Below are 27,128 nucleotides of genomic sequence, written 5' to 3'. Positions count from 1 at the left end.
AAGACGACACAAAACATAAAACACCACAATAATAATCCAAAAGCAATCAAACCTTATAAAGTTATACACATCAGAAATGTGCTTAATATTTAAATAGTGCATCCTTGGGTGGTATTTAAAAGAGACTTTACTATTCAAATAATTCCAAAGTGTGATAGCGCCATCATTTCACACAGATTTCAAATATTTACCTTTCCACACCTGGTTTGGCTAATTAGAATAAATCACAGAAGTGAGTTCTTTCAAACTGGTATTGCCTTTGAACGTACCTCATTAATAATACCAGCTTACATGATTATGATTGAATTAGAGTTAAGTAGAATTTTTGCTGTGAATTTCCAGGTCTTGTCAAAATTTCACTGCCAAAGATTTTACAGACTGTGCAAAAGCGAGCTGCTCAAAAATCTGTTGGCCAACACTGCCATCTAGCTGCAGATATGAGAACAGCAGCAATACAGAGAAAATACCTGCAACGGCCTCGTCAGGCCGCAAGGCTGAGACTCCTGGGGAATATTACTTTAGTAGAATATATGTCAACATATGAATGAGAAAGAAATACTGAAACATATTTTATCAGTGTTTGTTTTGAACGGAGAAAATCATAAATTGGTAAATTACAACTTTCAACTGCTTTGAAGTTTCAATTCCTTAAAGACTATTCTGACCATCTAGTTTCAAAACATTGTGTCTACTGGGAAATATTATTTAACCTGTGTGAAAGTTGCATTGTAGCCATCAGCTACCTTAAGGAAAGGAGACAAGAGAGTAAATTATCAATATTTTTTATTAGATTTTATTAGATTCAGCTGGGCGGGAGGGAGGAGTCAGTCGAGGTGGCTGGGGCAGACTCTTTTTTTCTTCTTTTTCTGCTGGGGCAGACTCTCTTTTTTTACCATTATCCGGGGGGGGGTCGCGGGGGCAGCAGCCTAAGCAGGGAAGCCCAGACTTCCCTCTGGTTCCTCTCGATGTGGGGGAGCAGCGGCTCTACTCCGAGCTCCTCCCGGATGACTGAGCTTCTCACCCTATCTCTAAGGGAGAGCCCAGCCACCCTACGGAGGAAGCTCATTTCAAGCCGCTTGTACCCGCGATCTCGTTCTTTCGGTCACTCCCCAAAGCTCGTGACCATAGGTGAGGGTAGGAGAACGGAGATCGACCGGTAAATCGAAAGCTTCGCCTTTCGGCTCAGCTCTCTCTTCACCATGACGGATCTGTGGGTCCACATTGCTGCAGACCCACCGATCCGTCTGTCGATCTCTCGCTCCATCCTTCCCTCACTCGTGAACAAGACCCCGAGTACTTGAACTCCTCCACTAGGGGCAGGATCTCCTCCCCAACCCCTCTCAAGAAGAGTGGTTCCGGAGCCCTTGCTGGGTGTCGAGGTGAGACCAACTGTTTCCAGTCGGAACTTCTCAACCTCGCGCACCAGCTCAGGCTCCTTCCCCGCCAGAGAGGTGGCGTTCCACGTCCCTAGAGCTAGAGTCTGTAGCCGAGGGTCAGACCGCCAAGGTCCCCGCCTTAGGCTGCCGCCCAGCTCACACTGCACGGACCCCCCCTCCGGTCCCTCCTCCTGGAGGCCACAGCACTCACTGATTTGCTGATGTCTTCTTTCGTCTTTGGAAGAGTCGAGCCCACCAGCGCTTTGTCTTTGTCTTTGTCTTCTTGTCTTCCTGTTTCAGTGACTCCTCCTTGCTCCGTTCAGCTGGCTCCTCCTCCTTGGTGAGCATCTCGTTGAATTGCTCCCTCTGATTGGTGAGCATCTTGTTGAATTGCTCCTCCTGATTGGTGAGCACCCCTTTGAAATGCTCCTCCTTGTTGGCAAGGAGCTCTTTGAATTGCTCCTCCTTGTTGGCGAGGATCTTGTTGAATTGCTCCTCCTTGTTGGCGAGGATCTCGTTGAATTGCTCCCTCTGATTGGCGAGGATCTTGTTGAATTGCTCCTCCTGATTGGTGAGCACCCCTTTGAAATGCTCCTCCTTGTTGGCGAGGAGCTCTTTGAATTGCCCCTCCTTGTTGGCGAGGAGCTCTTTGAATTGCCCCTCCTGCTTGGCGAGCAGCTCCTTTCTGACCTTCTCCGCCTGCTCGGAAGCCTCCAGCAGCTCCTGCCTCTGCCTGATCTTCAGCTCATCCATGGCCAGCAAGGCCTTCTCGTACCTGTCGTCTTTGACGTCACTGCGCTCGCTTTCAATGGCCTTTGACTTTTCTACCTTTTCCGGCAGTGAAGGACGAGTTTGGGGCTTCCAATCCTTAGCTTTTGGCTTGCGAGGCTCTTGGATGCCCTTTTTAAGGGCCAATGTCTCTCTCAGCAAGAAGCGGATTCTGTTTGAAGTTGTCCCCTCCGTGATGATGCTGCCGATCTGCTCGAAGTACTGATCCATTTGCCGTATGTCGCCGTCACCCTGCAGGTTTTCTGCAGTCACTGTGAGCAGCTGGCAGAGGCATTCTAAAGACACGTCATCACCATTCTTGAGGAGTATGGAAGCACATTTGTGGATGTCTTCGGCTATCAATACATTCTTGTTGTAGAGCTCGCCGATAAAACGTACGATTCCCACTGACCGCCGGCGGGAGCCCTTGAATATGGCAGTACGCGCTTCTTTGTTTTTGGCATCTTCATGTAGAACATTTCGAAACTCTTTCTTGCATCGATTGATCAGGAGAGTGCGGAAAGTTACAATTCCAGGCTTGTCTGGGCTGGAAACATTCAAATCCATCAGGGCGTGGCACATGCTGGCATAGAGCCGAGTGAACTTCTCCTCTCTGATGGCCTTCTCAAAGACCAGACCAGCCAGTAGCTGAAGCCTCTCCTCGGTGTCTATCTTCAGCTGGCTCACCTGCCTCACCAGTTTCTGTAGTGTCCCAGGTCGAACCACGTCGAGGATACAGCGGAGACGCGCCATCAGCTTTTCGGTCTCCTCTTTGGGGCGGAGAGCGGATGCGTTCGCAGAGCTTTTCTTGGGGCTTTCCTTAGCCTGGTCCAACAGCCTGACGTCGATGACCGTCTCCATGGGTTGCAGGTTGTCAGGGGTATACCCACGCCTGGTTACTTGTAAACCTTTGCACTCGCTCATCGTGATTCAGGAATTACAATAGCAATTGACAATTCAATCAAACCTTACTTCTTATATACAGTACCTTGATCCTTTGATGTCCATCTGCTTTGATTTTGGCTTTTGTTTGCCAGATATGCTCTGCCCTTTGATCTGCTTTGATGTTAATGCTGGTTTGCGGTGTCCCTACTCTTAAGCCGTACACCAGGGGTCCCCAAACCTTTCCCTGTGAGGGCCACATAACGTCTCCCTTCTCTGATGGGGGGCCGGGGTCAGTTTGTACAGGAAAAGTGTGACGATGGCAAATAACCCAGAAGAAAAAGTCAGGAAATAAATAATAACACTATTAATAAATAAATAACACGATTAGTACAATAAATAATAACCAAATAACCCTTTCCGGGTTCATCACAGAACAAAAGTCCATGGAACATTAACTTTCTGGTCGTATGCGATCATCATTAAAAGTGTCCCAAACGAAAGGAAGAATGCTTTTCTTCAGAATATTAATATTCTTTACTATCAATATCATTTTTAGGAAACAAAAGACCGAATTAATGACCCCTCTTAAATGCACCGAATACCATTATTGATCCCCCACCGGCTACTCATGTTGTACGGAAAGGGAAAAAAATACGAATACAAAAATACTACCGTAATTCCCGGTGTACAAGCCGCTACTTTTTTCCAATATTTTGAACCTTGCGGTTTATGCAACGACGCGGCAAATTTACGTATATTTTCCCACTTTCGTTACGAGCCGTGTTTCGTTAAAGCCTATTTATTTTCGTTACGAAATTAACGCCCGCCCGCCCGGAGGGAAAGCCCCGCTTGCGCGTAGCTGGGGAGATCCGCGAGAAGGGCCCGGCGCGCGTCCAGAGTCGCCGCCGCCTGCCCGCCATCCGCTACGCGGCGTCGGACGCGCCGCCCCGCGGGGAAGGTCCCCACCCCTGCCGCACCACGCTCCCGCGGACGGAGGATGAGGGGCACGGGGACAAGGGGGACGGGGACACCCCGCCAGGCGGGCGCGCGCGTGGCCTCCGACGGGCGGAGAGGGGAGGGCGGAGAGGGGAGGGCGACGGGGCGACTGCTCCCCCAGCCCAGCCCCGCTTCGCACCCCAGCCCGACCGACCCAGCCCTTAGAGCCAATCCTTATCCCGAAGTTACGGATCTGATTTGCCGACTTCCCTTGATCTAACATGCCAGAGGCTGTTCACCTTGGAGACCTGCTGCGGATATCGTTACGAGCCGTGTTCCGTTAAATATCATTTGTTTCAATGTACCGGTAGACACCTGCAGTTTACGAATATGTGCGGCTTATTTTCGTACAAAATAAATATTTTTTTAAAATTCAGTGGGTGCGGCTTTTTCACAGGTGCGCGTAATAGTTCAGCAATTACGTTAAACTGTTTAAAGTTTGCGGACGACACCACCCTCATCGGGCTCATCTCGGACGGTGATGAGTCTGCTCCCAAGGAGGGAGGTGGACCGGCTGGAGTCCTGGTGTAGCAGCAACAACCTGGAGCTGAACAGCCAGGAAACAGTGGAGATTCTCGTGGACTTCAGGAAAGTCACAGCCCAAACACAGACAAAAGCGGCGTGCGCCGGCGGGCCAGCTCATCGGCCGGCGAGGGCCTTCGATACCGCTTGCGCCTTTAATTTGTAATTATTTTTACTCTTTATAGTGTTTATTTAGCTGTTTTCGTGTTGTGGCCAAATGCATCATAATCTCGTTCAGCAGTGCATCTTCGATGTAATGCCTGAATGACAATAAAAGGAACCTGAATCTTGACCAAAATGGCAATCTGAAGTCATGCTGTATCCTTTGCCGAAAGAGCAAAAGCTGCATAACAACATAAAAATACATTTAAAAGACAGACATTGAGAAATAAGAAAAAAATAATAAACTGCAATTTTGAACACGAGGACCATGGAAAAAAAGTTACGTTTAATCCGGCCTGCTTCGTGTGCAGCAAAGCCATGTTACATTACATTGTTGGAACAAAGTTAACAAAACCAAGAACAAGTTCATCTGCCCAAGCCTTCATGAGTGCATTTTGTGTATGCATAGGCGCATTACAGCACAACTCTTTAATCTGAGACACTCACAGCACAAGTACAGAGATAATAGTGCTTCAGTCATTAGAGGAGCACTCAATGTTGGGGCAAGTGCTGTTCAAGCCACAGCAGTACAAGAACTAGTAAAGCACGGACACAAAGACAAGGAACACTGGAATTAGATTATTTTTTTTCTCGGTATGTCCGGATGGAGAAAATACAGCAGACCAAATGAAATTTAATCTCTAGCATTGCATTAAAATCATTGCAGTGATGCCTGTAAAAATACTTTTTAATTAATGTAATGAGCACACATACAAAGAACCTACCGTAGTCCATTTTATTCCTGAAAACATATCACAGACACTGCTAACAGCTGATCAAAGGTGGAGGGACAGATTTTGATGAACCAGCTTTATCTTTGAGTGCCTTATACAAGTTCTCTATCTAGTGGTCGATATATAAACTGCAGTTGGCTCTGAACAAGCTGAGGGAGGTTCAGATGACAAGAAGTAAATGTGTTTGCTTGTGCTGGTGTCTTCCCGGTCCTAAATGACAAATTAGAGCCAGCGTGGTTGGAAGATGTTACAGTCCAAAACGCGCCGGGGTGCGTCTGGGTGTCATTGGGGCTTCTTCTTTTCTTCCCGGTGTGCAGATTTTCACAGCTCTGAATCAGAGAAAGAAAAAAAAAAGTTGTTACATTTAATTAAAGCGGCAACATGCGAACGATTCATTCTTAACCGTCCTATGCGGTGAAATCATAAACTGGTCTGGTAAGGAACTGAGGTTAAAAATAAATAAATGAATGGATAAAGGTGGGTGGAAATGGAATGAGAGCTAAAAGGCAGACTGCCGTCTCTGTGACGAGTGTCGGTAAGTAGAGGCTGACCCCTCTGACAGCCAATCTATCATCTTTAATTACCGCAGCGTGACACCCTGACACTGCCCACACTTCCCTCATCTTTCTGTTGTTCACACACACACGGACACACAAGCTCACACACCGTCAGTGATCGGGCCATAACCCCTTGTGTCAATGTGTGCTCTTCTCTGTGTTCATGTTCACTTCAGGAGAAATGGTTGCTCTTTATTTGTATGTACAAAAGCCGCTGGAATTCTCACGACAGCCAGCCACATAAATGTAGGCAATATGCTGAATGTATGGGGGGGGGGGGGGGGTGTAGATATTAGGACGAGACGCACACACGTTAGTGGGTCTGTGGGGTCTTAAAGGATGGACCTCCATATTGGTGTTATATATAATACACGACAGCAAACACCACAGTTGTGTTTAGAGAGAGTCTAGGGCAGAATTGCTGGTTTTAATTTCACGAGTCAGCATTCAGGTCTGAGTAACATATCAGTTATTCCTTTAAACTGCAGACTCACACGCCACGATCAATAACACAACTTCAGCAAGTTCCACAAGTCTACTGGTGGCTTTTCAATGATGCCTATAGGATTCACTGGAATTGTAAGGATAATGCAAATCTAAGCCCGTCCAGTCTGCAGCTAAAAATGGTCTAAGGCAAAGCTCTCAAATACAAACTGCATGCATAAAGTACTGTTAGTAGTATAAATCAGAATACAATCTATCATTCTAATCAGGGTCTGTCTACATACTAGGAATACCAACTCTCGGTAAATGAAAGCAGTTCTGCAGTTTTGAGGGGTTATTTTTAGCAGTTAATCGCAAGATTATATCAAATTGTTTTGTTTGACTAATTGCTCTACAAGACATAAGTAAACAGTGAATGGATAATGAACATTACTTCCTCAAAGTCGCATCGGGACACACCTTTTTTTTCAAGTCAACGTTCAAAAAGGTGAATAATAAATATAAATCATTCATTTATAGTAGCAAACTGCATAAAAACAGCTTTCTGTTTGTTTCTCACTTCACAGCTCTCCTTGTTCCCTAAATGCAAATCTAGGTCAGTACAAAGAAAGTACTGAGGCTTGGCATTGGCACAATTACTACATTAAATACTTTATAGTAAACTATAACGTTATAAAGACATGATTCTTCCTCTCACCACTCCAGAAACAGTAAGTAACACTGTCGGTGTTGTTATACACAAATCGCCTGACTGGCTCAGGAGCGAGGAGCGCGCAGAGGAGCGCGCAGAGGAGCGCGCAGAGGAGGGACGTGGGCAGCCAGGGAGCGCGGCGAGCGCGGATTACCGTTGACTAATTCTCACCACTGCGCCAGTGAGCAGGGGAGACAGGTGATAAGCAGCCGGCACACAAAGGCATCGCCACCCAATGTTCCATCCGAGTCAGACTGAAGTCGCTCCGGGGGCCTGCCGGAGAACAAAGGCAGCCCGGGGGAGCGGGCGACAGTCGTCTTCACACATCTAATTCTTAATCCTAAAGCTGGAGTGTGATTATTTTCAACAGATCTGTTACAGATGTGGTCCCACAAACAGCTCAGTCACCTGTTTAATTAACAATAAAAGCTAGATTTCTAATCTGTCTTTATGGCCTGATTTCTCTCAATAAAGCCCACTGATGGGTGTGAAATTAAATTTTTTGGGGGGTTTAATTTGAAACTGAACGTCCTTCTTCTCTCTCTACTCTGCTATGGCACAATTTAAATTGCTGCAGTAATGGGGGTCAGCCAGGAGTCAATATTATTTCTTTTTGTCTCGTCTGCAGGGACCAAAGGTGAGAAAAGCTCATCATGAAGAGAGAGAAGTGGAGTAGAGAGAGATGGAGGGAGGGCGAAGATATGGCTTGGAAAAAGGTGAGTAAAATTAAATGCTTCTATCTTGACTGCATACGGCAAATGATGGCCACGGGGAACGAGACCCGTATGATGAGGAGGTGAACGCAGGAGAGATGGCTGGCGACTTGCCTGATGCTATCACACTGGTTTTTCTTGCTCTGCTCCTCTCGACGTTCCCGGAGATGCTCCTCAGCCATGGACATCTCATCCTCCATGTTGTTGATTTCGGCCTTGGCCCGGCGACGGTTCTCCTGAAAGAGCAATCAGATAAGAAGGATAGACAGAATAACAGTAAGGTGTTTAGTTATCAAGGGTTTTGGCACGAGGGTCTAAAACCTACAGGTTTGTGTTACGAGATTAGCAAGATAGCAAATTTGTACAAATGAAATAATTTAGGTAAAACACCAAAAAGGTTTTTACGTTGAATTGCCAAGAACCTGTGGACAAATGCAATCAGTGTTAGACGAACTCAAATATCTAAAACCTAATATATAATATCAAATACGAGTGTCATTGTATCTTAATGATACCTGAGAGACAACATCTAAGTTTCCAAATCAAAGTACAAACACACAAACTGTACTGTCTAAAAGCCTTTTGGCCGCATCATGAATTAACTTAATGTATTCGACAAGCGCCAGTCCGATCTCACCTGTCTGCTCTTTCCAGCCTGTTTGACGCTGTAAAACATGGGCCCAAGTTCTGCCAGCCACTCTCCCTCCACGGCTGTCACACACTGCATGTACTCCTACACACACACACACACACAGTTTAATAAATCAACAAGTTGCAATGCGGTTGTGCTGACAGACGTCTAGAGAGGCCGACTTCTCACCTTGGTGGTCATGACGAGCTCGTGGTAGATGATGTAGTCAGGCGTGTAGCCCATTCCAAACAGGGAGCTGGTGGGGTGGAGGTGGCACGGCATGCCTGTCCTCACATTCACATACTCTCCAATGCCCTGGGAGCAAACGGATTAAACCGATTCAAGTCTGGCAAAGGGGACCCTATGGGTAATGTGCATCCTGACCTGCTTCTATGGGCGCACTATAAGGTTCGAAAGATTTGGGTTAATGTGCTTCTTCACCCGGTTCAGATAACAGGAAATTAAATTTGAAGAACATCCAATGGCGCTACAGTTGGTTGCTTTAGTTTAGACAACCACCCCCAGCTTGATTACAGTCATGAGTAAAAATCCATGTTCAGATTTTAGAGCTGTTTTAATGTGAGACCATGGGGTATATATATTTAACCACATGACAAGTTGTCACCTGGTCGAATACGTAACAGGGGCCCAGAGAGCAGGGCGTACCTTGAGCTTAGCAGCCTGGTGAAAGTAAGCAGCGCAGATGCACTTCCTGATGATGTCCCAGTCTGACCCACAGGACATCAGGTTCATCCTCTGTTGCACCATGATGTCCTTTAACTGGGAGCGCACCTCACGTACCTACACAAACCAGCGTGCGTTTGAGTTGAACAGCGCAGAAAACTCATCGAACTGTTAGATTGAAGCCGTCACATTGATAGAATGATAAACGCACGTTTAAAAATAATTCAGCAGGACATTGAATAAGCCTCAAAGGACTTTCACATGCCTAAGGTTGTATCAACTGAGGAGTATTTGCTGTATTGATATAAATTAAAATTGTGACATTAATGATGATTTGTCTTCTTCTGTTCTTCCCCACCTCCACCTCACGAAGAGGAAGAGACATTTATTGCCCTCGTCATGGCCTGGTTGGAGCTAAAAGCTAATTTAAGGCTGCAGAATAAGCAGAATCAATCAAATTAAATCAAACAGTGAGAAATGTGACAGGCCTTCACACACAAAACAAAACGAATGGCGCACCATTTCTATGGAAGGCCAGAGGGGCTGATAGAGCAGACTGAGGCGCTGAGGGTCTGACCTTGCGCATGGCCTTGGTGTGGATGAAATGCTCGTTGCACCAGTTGCTGGAGTAATTGTTGTTCTTCCACTGCATGTATACATTTAGATAGGTAAGGTGGTCGCTCTCAGGGACGGCGAACTTCTCTCTGACCTGGTCACTCTCCTCTTCACGACCCTGTAGGAACATAAACAGGCTATTTGTCTTTCACTGTGGTAAATTGTTCCACACAAAAAAACAACTAAATATTTGGAAATGAGAATTATTCAATACAATATTTAGAATTGCAGAAAAGCAGAAAATAAGGCAAAGACATGCTCTTTTGACACTGACAATGTGTTTGTAAATAGCTGTGCGTATTTACACATCCAGCGGTGGTGGAGTTACATTTAGTTTACTTTGGAGCGCTGCTGTCCAAGTCCTGAGGCAGTCATCTGACTAAATGCTCCACCATGTGCCCCAGCTACTGTCTCTCATACAGGTCGAGACAGGCAGCAGTGACCTTAAGAACTGTTGCCACAGCATTAAAAAAAAAAAACTTAGCTGTTATGTCAAGGAAGGAAATCAATACATTTGGAGGCTGAAGAGAAAACAGCATCTCTTTGACTCAGCTTTCATTTGTGCTGTGAAGATTATTCTCTATGTTTGAGCCAGGCAAATGACACTGTGATGATTCTCTACGACCGTGACCTTTTAGCTTCTCTGGAATCTGAATGGAGGTGCTACAAAAAGGTTTCAATGTCCTCAAGACCTGACTATTGCAGCGCTCTATATTTTAGCATTAACCAAGCCTCCCCTTCAGCAGCTGGTTCAGATTGCTGCAGCCAGACTCTTATGCAGACATAAAGAAGAGAGGGTTTTACACCTGAAGGGAATTTGTGTCGCACTGACATGGTGCATCCTCCAGTTCATTAACTGTAGATGTACCTTAGGTCTGTAAAAGATGGCCGGCACAGACAACATGGAGACGATGATGAGGATGTCGGCGCTGCAGCCCATGTCGCAGGACACAATCAGCATCTTGGAGAGGGCGGGGTCGAGGGGAAACTCAACCATCAGACGACCTGTCGGTGTCAAAGCACCTGAAAGTGGACAAGAAAACACAACTATAAGATTACCGGTACATTAAAAAATACGCAAGATGAGAAGAATGTAAGAGGGACCAGATGAGTGATAAACAACTTCTCCATCAGGCATGATGAGAAGGCAGAATAATGTGACACTGTGAGAAAGAAGAATGAACTGCTGACAGCTGAGAATACTTGTAGGGTAAAAAAAACAGAAAGCGAGATCAAAAACTTTGCCAGTTCTGATTTAAATGATTAGACGACAGAGTCTAAGAAGCTTATGACGAGGAAAGGCAGAGAAGCAGAGAGCCCGTTTGGGGCGGGTAAGCCTTAATCAGAGATAATCTGCTGTTAACACACCATACAGGGAATCATCAAAAGTCTCCCCTTATCCCCAAATCCCTAAATCCTCTGGAATCTGGCTAAAGATGAGACAGAAATGAGACCCAACCAGTCAAATCAAACACCGGATCAGTGACTAGGCAATTACTCCACAACTACCTCCTGCAGGACCTTCCTGTAGCTTCTACATCCTCATCACTGCAGCATTCCCCAAACAGCTAGTCTCCCACTGTGTTTGCAACAGATCTATGGAGCCCAACAATCTTCTTTTTTTTTTTACCTTTATGGTTCCAGCTTTTTTTTTCCTAAAATATCAGTGAAATTAAAATCTTAGCTTTTTGGTTAGCGTAATTGTTTGGACAAAAGAAGACATTTGAAAATGTCACCTTGAGCTGTGGAACGTTTTAGATTTTTTTTCCAGTTAAGTTAGTGACCATTATGTCAAACAGACAGACTGAAAAGCATCTTCATATGCATATAAAAATTTAATGCAGGTCACCAATTAGAAATGTTTTGCTCTCCATCATGATGCTCTAATACAGAGGTGAATTGAACAGAGCACAATTAAAACTCAAGCTGTGTAAAACTTAACAGTGTTTTTGTTACATGCTCTGCATATCGTATTAAAATGCCCATCGTGACTTCAACCCTTTACACTGCCTACCTGTGTTGTCCAGAGCTCCCAGGATCCAGAGCTGGTACATGGAGTTGAGCATGTTGTCTTCAGGCGGTGGATCCATGAAGTGGAAAAGCAGCAAATCTTGAACGCCCAGCGACTTCAGCAGAAGGACTACATTGGCCAGGTTTGTCCTCTGGATCTCTGGTATGGTGGCCGTCAGCATCTCGTTCTTATAGGCGCTCTGAGTGTAAAGTCTGGACAGAGACAGACACTGAGTGAGAAATCCAAGAAGTCGAGAACTCAGAAAAAAAACATTTTTACAGGTATTTGTACATTTTTTTAACAATATATGCAAAGTGAAACGCAGCACAGACAGGTACAGAGTAAGAAGGAATATTCTAATACAAACAGCCTGGTTGGATTATAACTCAGCAGTACGATCCAGATGCTGAACAGCTGTAGAGAACATTTTATTTTGGGACACATTCCAGAGCCAAAGTTATAAAAATAAACAGCTGATTAAAATGTAAACTGTGTCCCTCTGTGTACGTCACACAATCTTTGCTGAAGTAAATGTGGCAGAAGAGGGGTGGGTCAAGGGAGACTTCTGACAGGAACCTTTGTGACACTTTCCCTGCCATAAATACGGTAAAAAAAAAAAGCATGAACTCCTGTGGAGAGTAGGGTTCTGGCCCGCTACTTCTTCCTGCCATGAAAGCGCATTCACATCACACACCCAGGGCCGTGAAGAAAACGACTGAGACCACACTGCTCTCAAATGACCAAGGAGACACGACACACTTTAACAACACTATATGGCACATGGTATCAAAGCAGGCATGGACTTGAAGCATCATGTGGAAGTAGTATCATAGCTGTTTGCTCACTGAATAAGCTACAGATACGATATGCACATCAACGCACGCTCCTGCCGTCTTTAACTAACAATCACCAAATTTATCTCAACAACTGATTAAGGTTCTGTTCACAAACGTAAGCTCACAGAGAGAAGACTTGTGCCGTTACCTGTAACACTGCCCTGGTCCTGTACGTCCTGCTCTGCCAGAACGCTGGTTAGCATTAGCCTGGCTGATGGGATAAACCTGCAGAGCATCCATTCCAATACGAGGATTGAAAACCTGTTGAGGGGGGGTGGGGGGGGGGGAAGCATCAAATAGAAACTAAATGATCTTTCATTAATGCATTATGAAAAAAGCTGCATGTATAAACATGTGGCTTAATACCTTAAGTTTGCAGAACCCTGAATCCACAACAAACATGATTCCATCCACAGTGAGGGAGGTCTCAGCGATGTTTGTAGCAACTATGCATTTCCTCACACCGTCAGGAGCCTAGCAGAGAAATGTAAGACTCTTTCTATTTTGCTTTGGCAGATGTGTATATTACAATTACTTACTCATGCCAAGGGTAGAAATACATGCAATATAAATATACAATAAATACAAACCTTCTGGAAGATCTTGGCCTGGAGGTCAGAGGGCAGCTGGGAGTAGATGGGCAGGACGGCTAAAGCAGGAGCGTTCTCCAGATTCTCCAGCCGCTCCACAATCTGATCTGATGTCACCTGCCAGAAAAGAATCACAAAATTATTTACATTCTGTTGTTTTTAAAAGCAAAAATAAATGCTATACACAAGAGTGATTACAGGACTGCGTTGTCCATGTAGTCCAGAGGTTGGGGAAATATACTAGCCAATATATTGTTACAACACTTGAGCAATGGGAGCAGCCATGTCCCTCACTTCAATATCCTCCTGTCCAGGCATGAAGATGAGAATATCTCCCATCAACCCACTGAGGTGGATCTGCAAGGCCTGCTTCACTGCTGCCTCCACATAATCTTCCTGAGGAGTCTACACGGCACAAAACACAGCAAACACAACCACTGAAATCACTCAACAACAGGCAAAGCCTCATGGTATATCGTACTTACAGGGTACTTAGTGATAAATACAAACTGCTTGTAGCACGGAGCAATGCGCTGATGTATGTGGTTGGTGAACAGCATGATCCTCTATGGCTTTTAAAATAATTAAGTTGCCTTTGCTATTGTAATGGATCACATATCAATCATATATGATCCATCCAACGATCCGTGTCACTGACAGAAGCCCCTCGAATCTTTAAACCATCAGTCAACCCATGTTTTTCCTGCATAGGTCAATTTTAGGGCAGCGAGTCGGCATGACAACAAGCAAACATTTTGTACTTTAATAGCGTGTACAGTATATAAATCCTGAAATGATGTAAAAAAGATACTGATCTGCAGCTGTTAAGAAGATCTGGTGTTTACGATGGAACGTACTGCATGATGGGATGTGGATATCGCTGGCACCGCTGTGCAAGAGTCGAATGGAAATGGAAACATACCTTGCTAAATAAGACGTCTACTGGAAAGGTTCTTCCTGGAATGTGGAATATGGGCACATTGCCAAAAAATGCTGCAAATTTGTCTGAGTCCATAGTTGCCGAGGTGACGATGAGTTTCAGATCATTGCGTCGAGATACAACCTAAAGGAAGACAGCGTAGACGAGAAATGGTTGGAGGATGTGATGACATAAAATCAGAAAATGTACTGAGCGACAGTGGATCAGTCGGTTGGGAACCAGAAGGTCATGGGTTGAAGTCCAGACAAAAATACAGATACGTGTGTTTGTGTGCATAGTTATTTCTGTCACCCACTATAGGGTGTAAATGCAATTTCATTGTGTGCGTGTGTGTGCTGTATTTGTAAGTACAATGATAAATATTTAGATTTAATCACTGACACACAAATCAGACACAGATGTGTGTGTGTCCGAAAAGAACAAATGAAAGTGTTTATTAATTGGGTGTTTACTTGCTACGTACAAACCTCCCGTAGCAGGCCGAACAGCACGTCAGTATTAAGGGAGCGCTCGTGTGCCTCGTCCATAATAACAGCACTGTAGTGGTCGAGGTCAGACTCCCTCAGTGACTCCCTGAGCAGAATACCATCTGTCATGTACTTTATCAGAGTTTTCTCAGACGTGCAGTCCTCAAACCGGATTGCGTAGCCAACCTGTAGGTGACATTGCCAGTATAAATCTGTACCATATTATGTTGACACTTTGAAGTACGCATTTAGAGAAGATAACACCGAATGAACTGCACAACGCATCATGCATCGGGACATTAAAACTCTCTGGGTCTGAGGTAGACCCAGTGTTCCTCTTAATTGGTCTTCAGGTCAATTCCTACCACACATCTTCCAGTTCACCACTAGGTGGCGGTACGACACGGCACTTGGACTACTGTGCATCGGCATAGGTGAGAGGTTTCGGGAGACTGAAAGTCTTTGACAGATGTTCCACTTGTTGTGACTCTTTGCTTGATCTTTAAAGACTCACCTCTTCTCCGAGGTTGGTGCCAATTTCCTCGCTGACCCTCTTGGCCACGCTCATGGCTGCCACTCTTCGGGGCTGAGTGCAGCCCACCATGCCGTAGCTGGTGTACCCGTCCTCGTGCAGGTACTGAGTCAGCTGGGTGGTCTTGCCGCTTCCTGTCTCCCCAACAACAATCACTATGCTGTTGTCCCTACATATGGAAGGAAACATTAAAAACAAGATAAATTGCAACTCAGCTAAGGATTAAGACTTAATCCCAGTTTTCCTCCTCGGTTCTAGCACTCGGCCCTGTCGCTCTGTTGTGTGTAACAGTGTTGTGTGTTCACAAATATTCTGGTTTTTTTTTATTTAACTTTATCTACCGATGACTGTGTTTACAAGATAAATGATTTCAACCAGTACCCCTTGTAACTGTATGGAGGGGTACCGGAAACTGGGTCAGCAACTGTCTGTGACTGGACATCAATACCTTATGATGTTTAGAAGTTGCTGTCTGACAGCAAAAATAGGCAGGTACTGTCTTTGTTCCAGGAGGGTCTTCTTCTTGGCAAACTCACTGCTCGCTTCACTCTTTTCTTTCACGTGGTCAGCAAATTTCTGCTCTGCTCTGTGAGGCATACAGAAAAACCAGCAGCCAGTAATATTGCCGGTCAGAAACACTGACATCCCAGTTCCATAAACTTCCACTGAGCCTGTGCTACAAGAGAAAATGTCATGGCGATGGAAACTTTGCGTTGTATTCTGCTCACCTGTAATCTACTTTGCCATCCTCGCCGACAGGTTTGCCCCCAGACAAGTCTTCCTCTTCTTTCTTCTTGATCCCCATGATATCACCCAACTTGGTGCCTGCCAATTCCCAGTGTTTGTGTTGTGCCTGAAAACAGAGTTAATCAAATGACATCTTATGATTATGAAGATCAGTCTGTAAAATTATCCATATTTGACACGCAGAGGTGCCGACGGAGCACCTGGCACAGGCTCCGGGGGGGAAATCATGAATAAATTAATTACTGAAGTGGTGAAGTTAGAGGGCACTGGCCTTATCATTAGCATTAACTGTATAACCTATCTGGGCTTCCATTAATATCACCGATATAGTTTAGCTGTAGGGTGAACTGTAGGATTTCTGTCTGAGAGGCTCTAAACCACTAGTTAACATACAAGTCTCAAAATCTGAAGATCTCAAATGTGTTTTCTGCACACATTTCATTACCCTAACCCAGTCAGTGTCTGCATCTGTTTGAGTGGCACTCTCAGTGTTAACGGAACCAACCTTCTTGCGCTCTTTCTGCTCACGGTGTTTGCGGACAAGCTGGCTGCCTTTACGAGAGATGATGGCCAGGTCAGAGGTAGCGTCTTTCACAGGGATGACAGGCTCCGGCTGCAGCACAATAACGCATCCAAATATTTTAAATGACACAAACATGAAACATTTAGGCACTGAATCACGATGAATCCACCTCAAATGTAGCCGCTGTAACTGCAGGCCTTGTGTTAGGATCCGTGCTCAGGCGCCGTTTACCTGTTTAGTGAAGACTATTCTTCCATCCAGAAATGGAGGAACCAGGTTGTGGACCAGCAGGTGAACCTTAGCCGCATTGTCTTCTTCAAAGTCTTCATCCACCTCCAACCTCTGCACCACACCGCTGGTCAGCATACGGTTCGTCTCCCACCTCTCATTATCCTGAGAAAAGAGCAGAGCTGTTTAGAAAGACGTTCTGACACAGACGCTAAAAGAAGACAACACAGACCTGATTAGCTCAGGTCATCCCTGTACATGAGAAGTTGCTTTCAATTCATCTCATCTGGTTAAAAAACCCCAAATAAATATAAATGAAATAAATAAATAGAACGTGAAGCACGGATGTTGTACCTCGTTAATCTGTCGCTTCTGGGCAGATATCCTTTTCTGAGTCTGCTTCTGGAGGATCTGCTCTCTCTTTTTCACATATTCTTCAGAGGTCGGTGTGAAAGGGTTGTGGAACTCATCATAGCCTTCATCCATCATGTACCAGTCTCTGTCAGCTTGCTGAAAAAGCATCAGATAATTACTAATGTAAAAAAACAACCAAAAAAAACATATCACCAGAAAAATGGCACCGATTCTAAAATCAGGGCACGGCCCACCTTCTGGTCCTCCTGCCACTGTTCTTTTTCTTCCTCGTTGTCAAAGGCAATTCCTCCCTCACCGTCTTCTCTCCGGGCTGAAAAGGAAGCAGAACAACAAACATCCAGTCTAAATAGAAACATACAGCATTTACATCTTGTGTGTAAACGGATGTTTTTCGATTAGCACCTTTCCCTAGTGATAAACGAGGTGTAGAGCCCAAATGCTTTCTGTCATTGGCCCACTCGTTGTACTTGTAAGATGGGGTGGGCAGCGGAGTGTCATCAGGATAACGGCCTCTGATTGACCTGAGCATACAGTAGATGGAAGGTCACACAATATTCAAGAAAGTATTGTTCCTAAGCAACAAGCATTTCATACCAAATGTGACAATCTGGCTACACAGTAAGGACACACATTGTAAGACTCAGATATGTGTTAGTAACAATACTAGGGGTGTAATAACAATATTATTAAGACAGAAATAGGGAAAATGCAGCACATATCCATAGAATTTAAATTACTGGTAGACGTTGTCACAATTGCAAAAAACGGACTTATGTTTTAAGAATGTTACATTCATCTGCCTGACGTAGATTGTTCAGATAAAACTCAGCTTTGGTGTGTGGTTAATAGAAAAAAAAGGATTATAAAATTAATGACAGGCATTGACCTATCCCTCCTCTCGCTCTCTCGGCTGGAGCGATGACTTCGCTCTGAGCGGTCCGACTCTTTGAGAGATGGGGCAGGAGATGGCGACTCCCACTGGGAATGTTTTGAACTGGCATAACCACTGTCATCCTCTTCCCAGTTGGAGCGTGAGGGCGTGAAGGAATCTGTATCAAAGCAAAATAAAATTCAATCAACCACATCAGCAGAAGGTCACTATGAATTATGAGTTAAATGAGAGCAGACAGTAGAAGCAAACCTCTGGGGCGCTGCTGTGGTGTCAAGGGTTCGTCTCTCTTACTCCCCCGGCTGATGCGATCAGAAAACCCATCTCTTTGTGAGCGCTCACTCCTCTCACCACGGTCCAAACGCTCTGACCGGCTGCCGACGCCACGGCTGTGGCTACCATCTCGTTCATCTGACAAAGAGAAGAGATATTTACACTTAAAAACTCATATGACATGTCATGATGATGTTCTTTCATGATCCATTGATCTACCAATTAAATTTTTAAAATGCTTTAACTATTTTAGAATAGAATATATAAAATATATTTTTTTTACGGATTTTTGAATCCGAAAATGGAGTTTTCAATGTGAAAATGAAATATGTTTTCCTAACATCACTCTGGATCCGTCCCAGATGAAATTCAGTGGTAACATAGAGGCCCCCACCCTACATGACTGTTTCAAATTCCATAAACATCAGCCAATAATCAACCAAAATATTAACATGAACAATAATGGAATGCAGTATAATCAAGCAGCAGGGCTGCAACTAAACCCCAGTCACATAAAAATACAATACGTAGATAAACAGCTTGAGCAAACCAAAGAGTCACCTCTTTCAGTCCTTCGGTCTCTGCCCTTGTCCCTGTTTCTTTCTCTTTCACGGTTCCTGTCCTCTTTTGAGGTGGCATAGACTCCGTGTTCACGTCGGTCTTTCTCCCGCTGCTGATGTTTGCGTCGGAACTCTTCACTAACCCCTCCAGGATTTGAGGGCGTCTCAGAGCCAGTCACACGATACTTCCTGCTAACAGGATGACAACAGCTTATTACTCATTAGGAAAACAATATGATTAGTTATTAAAAAGTTACCTAAACCAGTGTGAAGAATAAATTTTAAAATACAGAGAATGCATAAACCTTAAAAAGTAGCATTTTACGATGCCTGCTAGAGATAGTTTATTCATTTGAGAATGAAAGAAATACACAAAAAACACTTCACATACTTCCAACTGTAAATTCCAGACAGTCAATGTAATCAATAACCCATATATAAATGAGGCAGAAATTTATAATTATGACTTCATAAAATACTGTAAGTGTTTGTATTTATTTGTCAAACTTGTTTCATATCATTTGTTTAATGCTCAACGGACAAGCAGTGACTGTCCATCTGGATGCTAATAAATAATCTGCAATAAATATCTTTACCCATACACTCACCTCTCCTTCTTTGCATCACTGTTCTTATCATCGTCTTCATCATCAGACCCAGAGTCACTCTTACTCTCCTCCCAATCCTTGTAGGAGGAAACCTTTGACTTTTTGTTATTTATGTCATCATCAGTCTGTTCCTTAAAATCACGTTCCTTCCTTTTCTGGGCTGCCAACAAATCCAATCCCAGCAAAGAGGTGCGTGGAGTAGGTGCCTGAAAAACATGGGGCTCTGCAGCAGCACTCTTCTTCTTTACTATCAGGCCACCAACCTGAGCTGGATCGGCCCCTTCAAGTCTATACATCGACACATCTTCATCCATTACCTGTGGATAAATTGTGATATGTGCAAAAGGTTAATTAAAAACTGCATTGGTCAGCTAATGGGACTGTAACTCTCAGTATGGCTGTCTTTATTTTGATATAACAGAGAATAGCAGAAGGGAAACGGGAACAAGAGTCACAAATCCTTTCCAATAAATCATTTTAAGAGACGACTAGGTAATTAGATTTCTTGTGAAATATCTGACATTGAAGTAATCCATGGATCTAAGGGCTTAGATAGAAGACAGATAACATGTACTCATAAATTGACACCTTCTTGAAATATATTAGCTTGCTCTAAACAACCAAACAATATAATAATTAATTAGTCTGCGGTTTAAGTACATTTTTCTGGTAAAATGCTTACATGAGTATTTGTTGTAGCAGTGTAAGCAATGTGTTCATCTGAGGTACACATGGAAATACCCTCATAAGTGTAAAAAAAAAGATAGATGAACAGAGTTAAAGTTCGCAACTGCGTACCTCCGATCGAGCAGCTAGCGTTAGCTAGCCTGCGAACAATTATATCCTGTACACAGAAAACCAACAGGTGGCTAATCGCGTGTTTTTGGCTCACTTTAGGTGGTCAGGGAAGCAGTCCAGAAAGCGACGGGCCTGCGGATGTGACTGGAAAAAGTAAACTGTGGTTTAAGTAAGCGCAACGCGTATGTTTACAGACAAGGGAGCAGCCATTGCAATCCCACAATTCTTAGGGAAGGTAGAAAAAATGAACAACTTTATTTAAAAGTGTCGTCTTCACAAGAGGTAGCTCTGCGAAAGAAACCCGCATTTATGTGGCACATGACAATTGAAACAATAACTGTAAAAGCAATAAAACAATATGAAAGTATTTCCAAAAGCTTTACATTCAACAACCAAAAATCTATATGAATTAGATGCCTGTAAATGTCAACTCACGTGTAGAATATCCCTTAAAAGATCGTCAGACACCTTAAATATGCTATTATAAATGAGTATTAGACACTACACTAATAATAATGGAGTTTTGATTTAAAAAAAGGAACCTTTATCTAAACAGCCACGACTTTGGCTTGGAATTGTAAAATCACAGTAGTAAATGACCTTACCACATACCTACTGTATACTAAATGTAAAATTACTTTAGAGGAGTACTGTATTTTCTTTTTGTAAACTTGATTTAAATTTGTGTCATGCATGAATGTAATTAGAATCCCCCAAACTAAAGTGGTTTTAGTTCTAAAAGTTTAGTGTGACCAACTATATAAACAATTTATGACTGATGAAGCCAAAATAGATAGCTTTTCATGTGTATCCCTAACATTAGTTTAACTTTTCCATTATACATTTAAATATAACTTATTATAATGCGTATGATTCTGCTGACATATGATTAAACTTTTTCAGAATGTAGATGCACTCATCTACAATATACTATATATTATAACCATCATTATGGTAGTTTAAATAACTCGATCTACCGTAGATTTTTATCTTTTATCTTTTATCTTAACACGACTGGCCTGAAATGAAATTAAAATAAAATATAAGAGGCCGACTATCCAGCTGGAAAACTATAAATATAGATATGCGCTTTGGCAGCGCACAGTTGACAACTACTAGAAATTTCCGAGTCGCATGATCGACTCTGATTGGTTACCAACAACGAGCCATTGCATTGGTCAGCTGTTGATATAGCTAGCATGCTATTGGTCTATTTAATATGTCTGCTGATGTAAAGGGCAATGAAGGCGGTTTCGTAACCTAACGTTGTTTGTTTTCTTCCTGTACACGCAGCCTTTCTGACACTGACGTTAGTAGCGAATTGGAGCACGGCTGCTAGTTAGTCTGATTTGCTCATAGGCAGCAAGTTAAATCTATATGCTACTTTGGCTAGCGGAAGCTAACGTTTGTTAACCTCGCCGTTGGGGGGGAAAAAAGATTATTTGCATCAAAAGTAGAATGGATGGAGAGAACGAGGACGCGTGCAAAGGACCTGCCGGTGTGGCTGAAAGCGGCGAAACACCGGAAGGTGCTCTGAAATATTACACGTTAGAAGAAATTAGAACGCATAACGAGGCCAGCGACTCGTGGCTCATCATCCACGATAAGGTCTATGACGTCACGAACTTCTATGAAGAGGTAAGGAGTATTTCAGATGTCGCTGATATTTAATCATTAACTTAATTATCTTTAGTCGGTTACTTTTCTAATTTCGTATGAGACTATCTTTACCGCCTGTTATTATGCTACTAGTCACGTGTTGCATTTTCTGGCTATCTATCCCACGCAACTTCGTAAGACAACGTCAGCGTAAGAAGTCACCTGATATAATGCTGGACAATACAGTATTAATTATGTTACCATAGTAAAGTTACCACCGTCACCAGGGCCGTCAACAGACTTGCTGGGGCCCGGGGCAACCGCTGATGTAAATAATTGTTCCATTTCACGACAATACTTTTCCTTTGATGTCAGGCGTTTGAAATGTTCTTATTTGCTGAACCAAATCAAACAGACACGAGCTTTGTGATGTTTTACATGCAGTGACTAGCCTTGTCATCCGCTCTATGCCGACAGCATCCCGGAGGTGAGGAGGTTTTGCTGGAGCAGGTGGGTTCGGATGCAACCGAGAGCTTTGAGGATGTGGGTCATTCCGTCGATGCCAGGGAGATGCTCCAGCAGTTCCTCATTGGGAGGCTTCACATTGTGAGATGTTTGTTCTAAACGACTTGCTTTCCTGCCTGTCGTTTCTTTGCATGGTATCAGGGATGGGACGTCTCGTCCTTGCGTTTAACGATATTTTCGTTTACTTACTGGTAAATCGTTTTTTTTTTTTACTTTGTCACACTGCTGAGTTGTGCAATAACCCCACCACCCCCACCACTAAGGGGACTTTGTATTCCAGGATGCTTCGACATTTTGAATCCCGTGTGTGGCAACATTTTTGGTTTTCCAGTGGAAGAAAAGGACGGTAAAATATTAGCAAACAGAACAGTGTGTAAACACTGCAAAAGAATAATGCCATTTACCAGAGCTAACAGGAGGAGCTGTATGCAAATGCATTTGTTGAACTACCAAAAGAACCTGAACTAAAATATGTCGAAGAGGGATAAGACATTGACAAACGCCTTTGCATGCCCACCACCCCCATCGAGTGCAAGAATGTGGACATGCTGGTATTTCTGAAAAAGAAACACGACTCTTAAATTAGATTAGATTACATTGCACTCAGTGTGTTTTGTCAGGAGCTATCCACCAATGTGTGCGTAGTTTGTATTGCAAGAAAGCATTTTATTTTGTTAAACCATTCCATTCAAGACAATATCTCCACTGTTATTGCAGCAGCATTTAAAAAATTAGCCTGTAACAAAAGTTACTCTCCTGTTCACGTTAACAGTTGCGCTTTAGATTTAGATTTAGTGTTGTTGCGATCTGCTCTACAATAGAAAATACATCTTGAAAAATACTTTTTATATTATTCAAATTTAGTCTAAATCTCGTCTCAATCTCGTGAGATGTCTCGTCTCATGGAATGTGTGTCTCGTCCCACCCCGAGTATCCGTCTGTCAAATGCCACATTAAAACATGCAACACTCCAGATAAACTGTTTTATTTTTGTTTTGTTTCGAAGTGTCATCCTTACAGTTTTAATTTATTGATTTTCTTTGTAGGATGACAGGAAAAATGAGACAACAGAGGTAAGTGCTCTTAGTGAATATAACTTTGTTTACTGCGACAGAAAGGTCACTAAAATGGACTTTAGAAAGATCATTCAAACTATATTTATTCTTGTCCTTTGTCTTCTCTTCAAGGAGGTTCATGAAACGCATTCAGGAGAGTCCAGGTGAGTCATTGCGCATCAGACTCGCTGTCAATGGCATTGCTGGCAAACAAAGTCAGGGAGGGGGAGGGGTTGAAATCATTTACTGCATGTATTTGAATTGCAGAAAACACCAGCCATGCGATTGTGGTGTCCACCAGTATTATTATTTTTTAATGTGAAAGTCCCAAATACCAAAACGAGTCTCTATTCTAACGTTATTTGTTTCGTCTTTGCTTTTTATTTGTTCGGTTCATTCATCTGATTCCTCTGGTTTAACGCAACGACTCTCCCTCAGCTCCTGGACCGTTTGGTTGATACCTGCCATCGCTGCAGTCTTCGTTGGCATCGTGTGTCGCTACTACATGTTTGAGAACAAGTCTCCTTGAGAGCCGGCTTCCCGTTTTCATCTGTACATCTGGAGGCCTTGATGTGTTTGACCAAACCCTCCTGAGTTCAGGGTGTGGAACATCTACAACAATAAATGCAGGGGAACAGTTTGATAAAGTACACTTATCCTTGTCTGTCTGAGTAGAGTGAACCGAATAGACTAAACTACCTTGAATGTATTTGTGTGTCTTTGTAACTATGCCTCTTTTAATTCATTTTAAATGTCTTATCTTCGTTATGCATTCGTTCCTGGCATGTCTGAATGGTCATTGATGTTTTGCCTGGTGTGCTGTGCAAACGCACCATTATCTTGCATGCACATTTGCAAAATTGTATGTTTAGAGGTTAAAGCAACTGATTGTTTTCAGGGTTGGGATGAAATGCAAGTAAAGCATCCTAAAAGGGTTTTAAAATCATTTTCATCAGCCAGATCTTTCATGAGTGTCGTATCTTCTTTCTTAGCATGCAGTTCAATTGTTAATCAATGCTGGATTACATTTGTCATTTTGTTTATGCATATTTTCAGTTACCATTTATAAAATGTATTTAGCGTTTAATTCTACAATAATGGTCGAGTATCTATTTGTGTGAATAGAACAGAGACATTTACTCCTGTGTCTTAAACTCATTTCTCACTATGCCATTAAATTCTAATTTTATGCATCTTGAGTGTTTTGGTGGAAAGGGTAGTTGTAATTTTCAAGAGATGGATTAAATTTGTCATACATGCCAACTCTGCACTATCTTTTTTTATTCTCTGTCTCTAGTTTGGTTCTTAAATATTTTTGGTATGGGCGAGCTAAACGGGGCGTTCTTGAATTTCTCCATGTATTGCATATGCTAAAAATGCAGAGCAAACACTAATTATTTTTCCAAAATCCATTCGACATTCATCATTTTGGAGTCAGAATTTTTGGAATTTGTTTCACAATATATATGTATACATAAAAACTTTGTACTGTGATATCAGCAGGTGAATAATTCCTCACAACACATCTCCACATACATCACACCAGTCAGTAGCCATTCATTCATCCTATTTGTATCTGGTGTGACGGATCAGAACTCGTGTTGCTTTATCAGCCAACCGACAACATGGAAAACTTTGAACGGCAGTCAAAGTCACACAATGATACATGACGTGAAATTCGTTCAATTCACTAGTGGAAAATTAATATGACAAACTTTCCGATGCTCTTTTCCCCATGTCATGCTAATTATGAACACTAGGTGGCGCCAGAGTCTTATGTACTGTATGCAAGTTAAATTGAAAACAGTGGAAACCTTGCATATTAAAATGTTTAAACTTACTAGTGCACCAACGTGCGTATTTATATTTTGGCACACGGTGGAATCCGCATTATCCAATATTAGCACTTAATATCAAGAAAATGATTAATGCACAGTAGAGGCAAAACAGTGCATTTATATTAATGTGCATGAACCACAGACATGACAAAAAAATCTATATTCTATATCAATTAATACAACTATCAAGTCAGTCTATTACCTAGAACATCAATGAAAAACTAAAGGGTTGTCTTGTTTCTAAATGAAATTCTATAGATGAAATTGCCCTGCCCGTTTGAGATATTTGTCACATCTGTGTTTGGGATATTTTCTCAGTCTTCGACCTCGAACAGCATTAAAGCTGTCGATTATTTTGCATCCATGTTGGCACCAAAGTAGCGACAGCAATGACCAGACAGAAATATAAGCTTTTATCACACAGCATATTGTATCGGTGGGAGTACAGGAAGCCCTCAGACAGACGACATCCCGCAGGTCATTGTCAAGGAGAGCTGAGGCTGCTAATGCACACACTCTAGTGTCCCGGGAGAGATGCTCAGCAAAAACCTCAAATGACTAGAAAAAACACTGTTGAATGTCAAAGGAATAAGTGTGAGCCGTGATAAATGGTGTTGGGTTAGGGTTAAATCATCTATTCATAAAATACATATTTTATATGATTACAGTACAGTAGAAAATTCAGTAATGAAAACCAGTAATAAGAGCTTCTTGCTGGGCAGCATCAGAGCTACAGCCTGCTTTTTCAATAATTCAGTTCATTGGGGTTGGGCTACAAATCTAGTGTATGCAAAAGTCCAAAGGTAAGATGCACACCGCTACCACAGTCAAACGCAGTCAAGTCAAACATTCAGTAACAAATGGAAGCATCGATATTAAAAGCTCTGATGCCAAATGATCTGCCCCTCCGGAGTTTTTCTTTTGTACTAATAGAAGTGAGAACGTTGAAACACTTCACAATCTGTAGCTGCTTCCCTGAAAGGGTTTACGTTGTCATTTTACTGTCCATTTTCAGAAATACAGACCTAATATATGCAAGCGTCACATATACTCTGTCTACTCAATGCCGATTTGTTTTGCTTGTCTTGTTTTAAGGATTATTAGTCTGCCGTTTAATCACACGAGTGTTAAGCAGACATTATTATGCAGCATTGATCAACCCCTTCTGACACAGTTGTAAAATGACTCAAGACTAATCAACAAAATGAACAATACAAATATTTAATCCCCTATTTGATAATTTAATGTGTTGTTCAGCATTATAACATCTTGTTAGTCATCTATTCCGTATAATGTTGTGATTTTTGTTAAATACAATGCCCACACTGTAGTTAAATTAATACTGTACATTAAACGAGTTCCTTATACTCTTTGTACCCCACAAACGTATATTATACATTTTAGCCAGCTGTAAAACACGACTACTGCGTGTTAAACAAACTCAATTCATTCATTCATCTTCCTGACCACCTCGTCCGTTACCGGGTCGCGGGTCATGCCGGAGCCTTTCCCAGCAGTCAACAGGCGAGAGGCGGCGGACACCCTGGACAAGCTCCAGCTCATCACAGGGCCAACAAATTCCAGACTCCACTTGCACCTGGCAGTAAAACATCACAGAGTGTGCTTGACTTGATTTTTATTTTTCAAACTGACATAATACATTTTGAGGATATATAATATTCATTCATCTTGCGACATTGAGGGATCTGTATCAGTAACTCGCGTTTAAATACAATAAAGTCGCCTCCGGTTCGAGAACTCCTCACACAAAACGTCATTTTCATCTATTGACAACTTTTCGAGATATCTTTTAGCAATAGAAATACACGCGATAACCTACCGCAACTCTTGTTGACATAGTAACTCGTATAAAAACAAGACGCACAGGGGAGCGAGAAAAAACATTTGAAGTATTACCGGTAAGTGCTATTAACTTTGCATTCCAGAGCCGTTAGC

The 27,128-nt window shown here is 42.8% G+C and overlaps 2 protein-coding genes across 2 annotated transcripts; one reads left to right on the top strand and one right to left on the bottom strand.

Moving 5' to 3' along the window:
• Positions 1-4,981: 4,981 nt before the first annotated feature.
• dhx38 (DEAH (Asp-Glu-Ala-His) box polypeptide 38) lies at positions 4,982-19,671 on the bottom strand. Its single transcript, XM_068742402.1, has 26 exons — positions 19,358-19,671; positions 18,751-18,941; positions 18,169-18,327; positions 17,914-18,076; positions 17,430-17,548; positions 17,261-17,337; positions 17,007-17,162; positions 16,656-16,817; positions 16,407-16,514; positions 15,883-16,007; positions 15,603-15,740; positions 15,137-15,323; positions 14,623-14,808; positions 14,138-14,278; positions 13,510-13,620; positions 13,216-13,332; positions 12,992-13,099; positions 12,774-12,886; positions 11,793-12,001; positions 10,647-10,801; positions 9,741-9,896; positions 9,146-9,280; positions 8,669-8,794; positions 8,486-8,581; positions 7,963-8,084; positions 4,982-5,772 (listed from the first exon to the last, which is right to left on the bottom strand). Exons 1-26 carry the CDS (start codon positions 19,669-19,671, stop codon positions 5,691-5,693), a joined length of 3,756 nt encoding a protein of 1,251 aa, XP_068598503.1. The 3' UTR covers positions 4,982-5,690.
• A 1,778-nt stretch (positions 19,672-21,449) lies between these two features.
• Positions 21,450-24,591, top strand: cyb5b (cytochrome b5 type B). The gene is made up of 5 exons (XM_068738720.1): positions 21,450-21,793; positions 22,232-22,360; positions 23,326-23,352; positions 23,467-23,498; positions 23,773-24,591. Exons 1-5 carry the CDS (start codon positions 21,614-21,616, stop codon positions 23,861-23,863), a joined length of 459 nt encoding a protein of 152 aa, XP_068594821.1. The 5' UTR covers positions 21,450-21,613; the 3' UTR covers positions 23,864-24,591.
• Positions 24,592-27,128: the final 2,537 nt, after the last annotated feature.

The sequence above is a fragment of the Brachionichthys hirsutus genome, chromosome 1 (genome assembly GCF_040956055.1).
Source record: "Brachionichthys hirsutus isolate HB-005 chromosome 1, CSIRO-AGI_Bhir_v1, whole genome shotgun sequence".
In the NCBI taxonomy this organism is placed as follows: Eukaryota; Metazoa; Chordata; class Actinopteri; order Lophiiformes; family Brachionichthyidae; genus Brachionichthys; species Brachionichthys hirsutus.
Note: the sequence above shows the minus strand (reverse complement) of the source record. Positions and strands in the feature narration are given on the sequence as shown.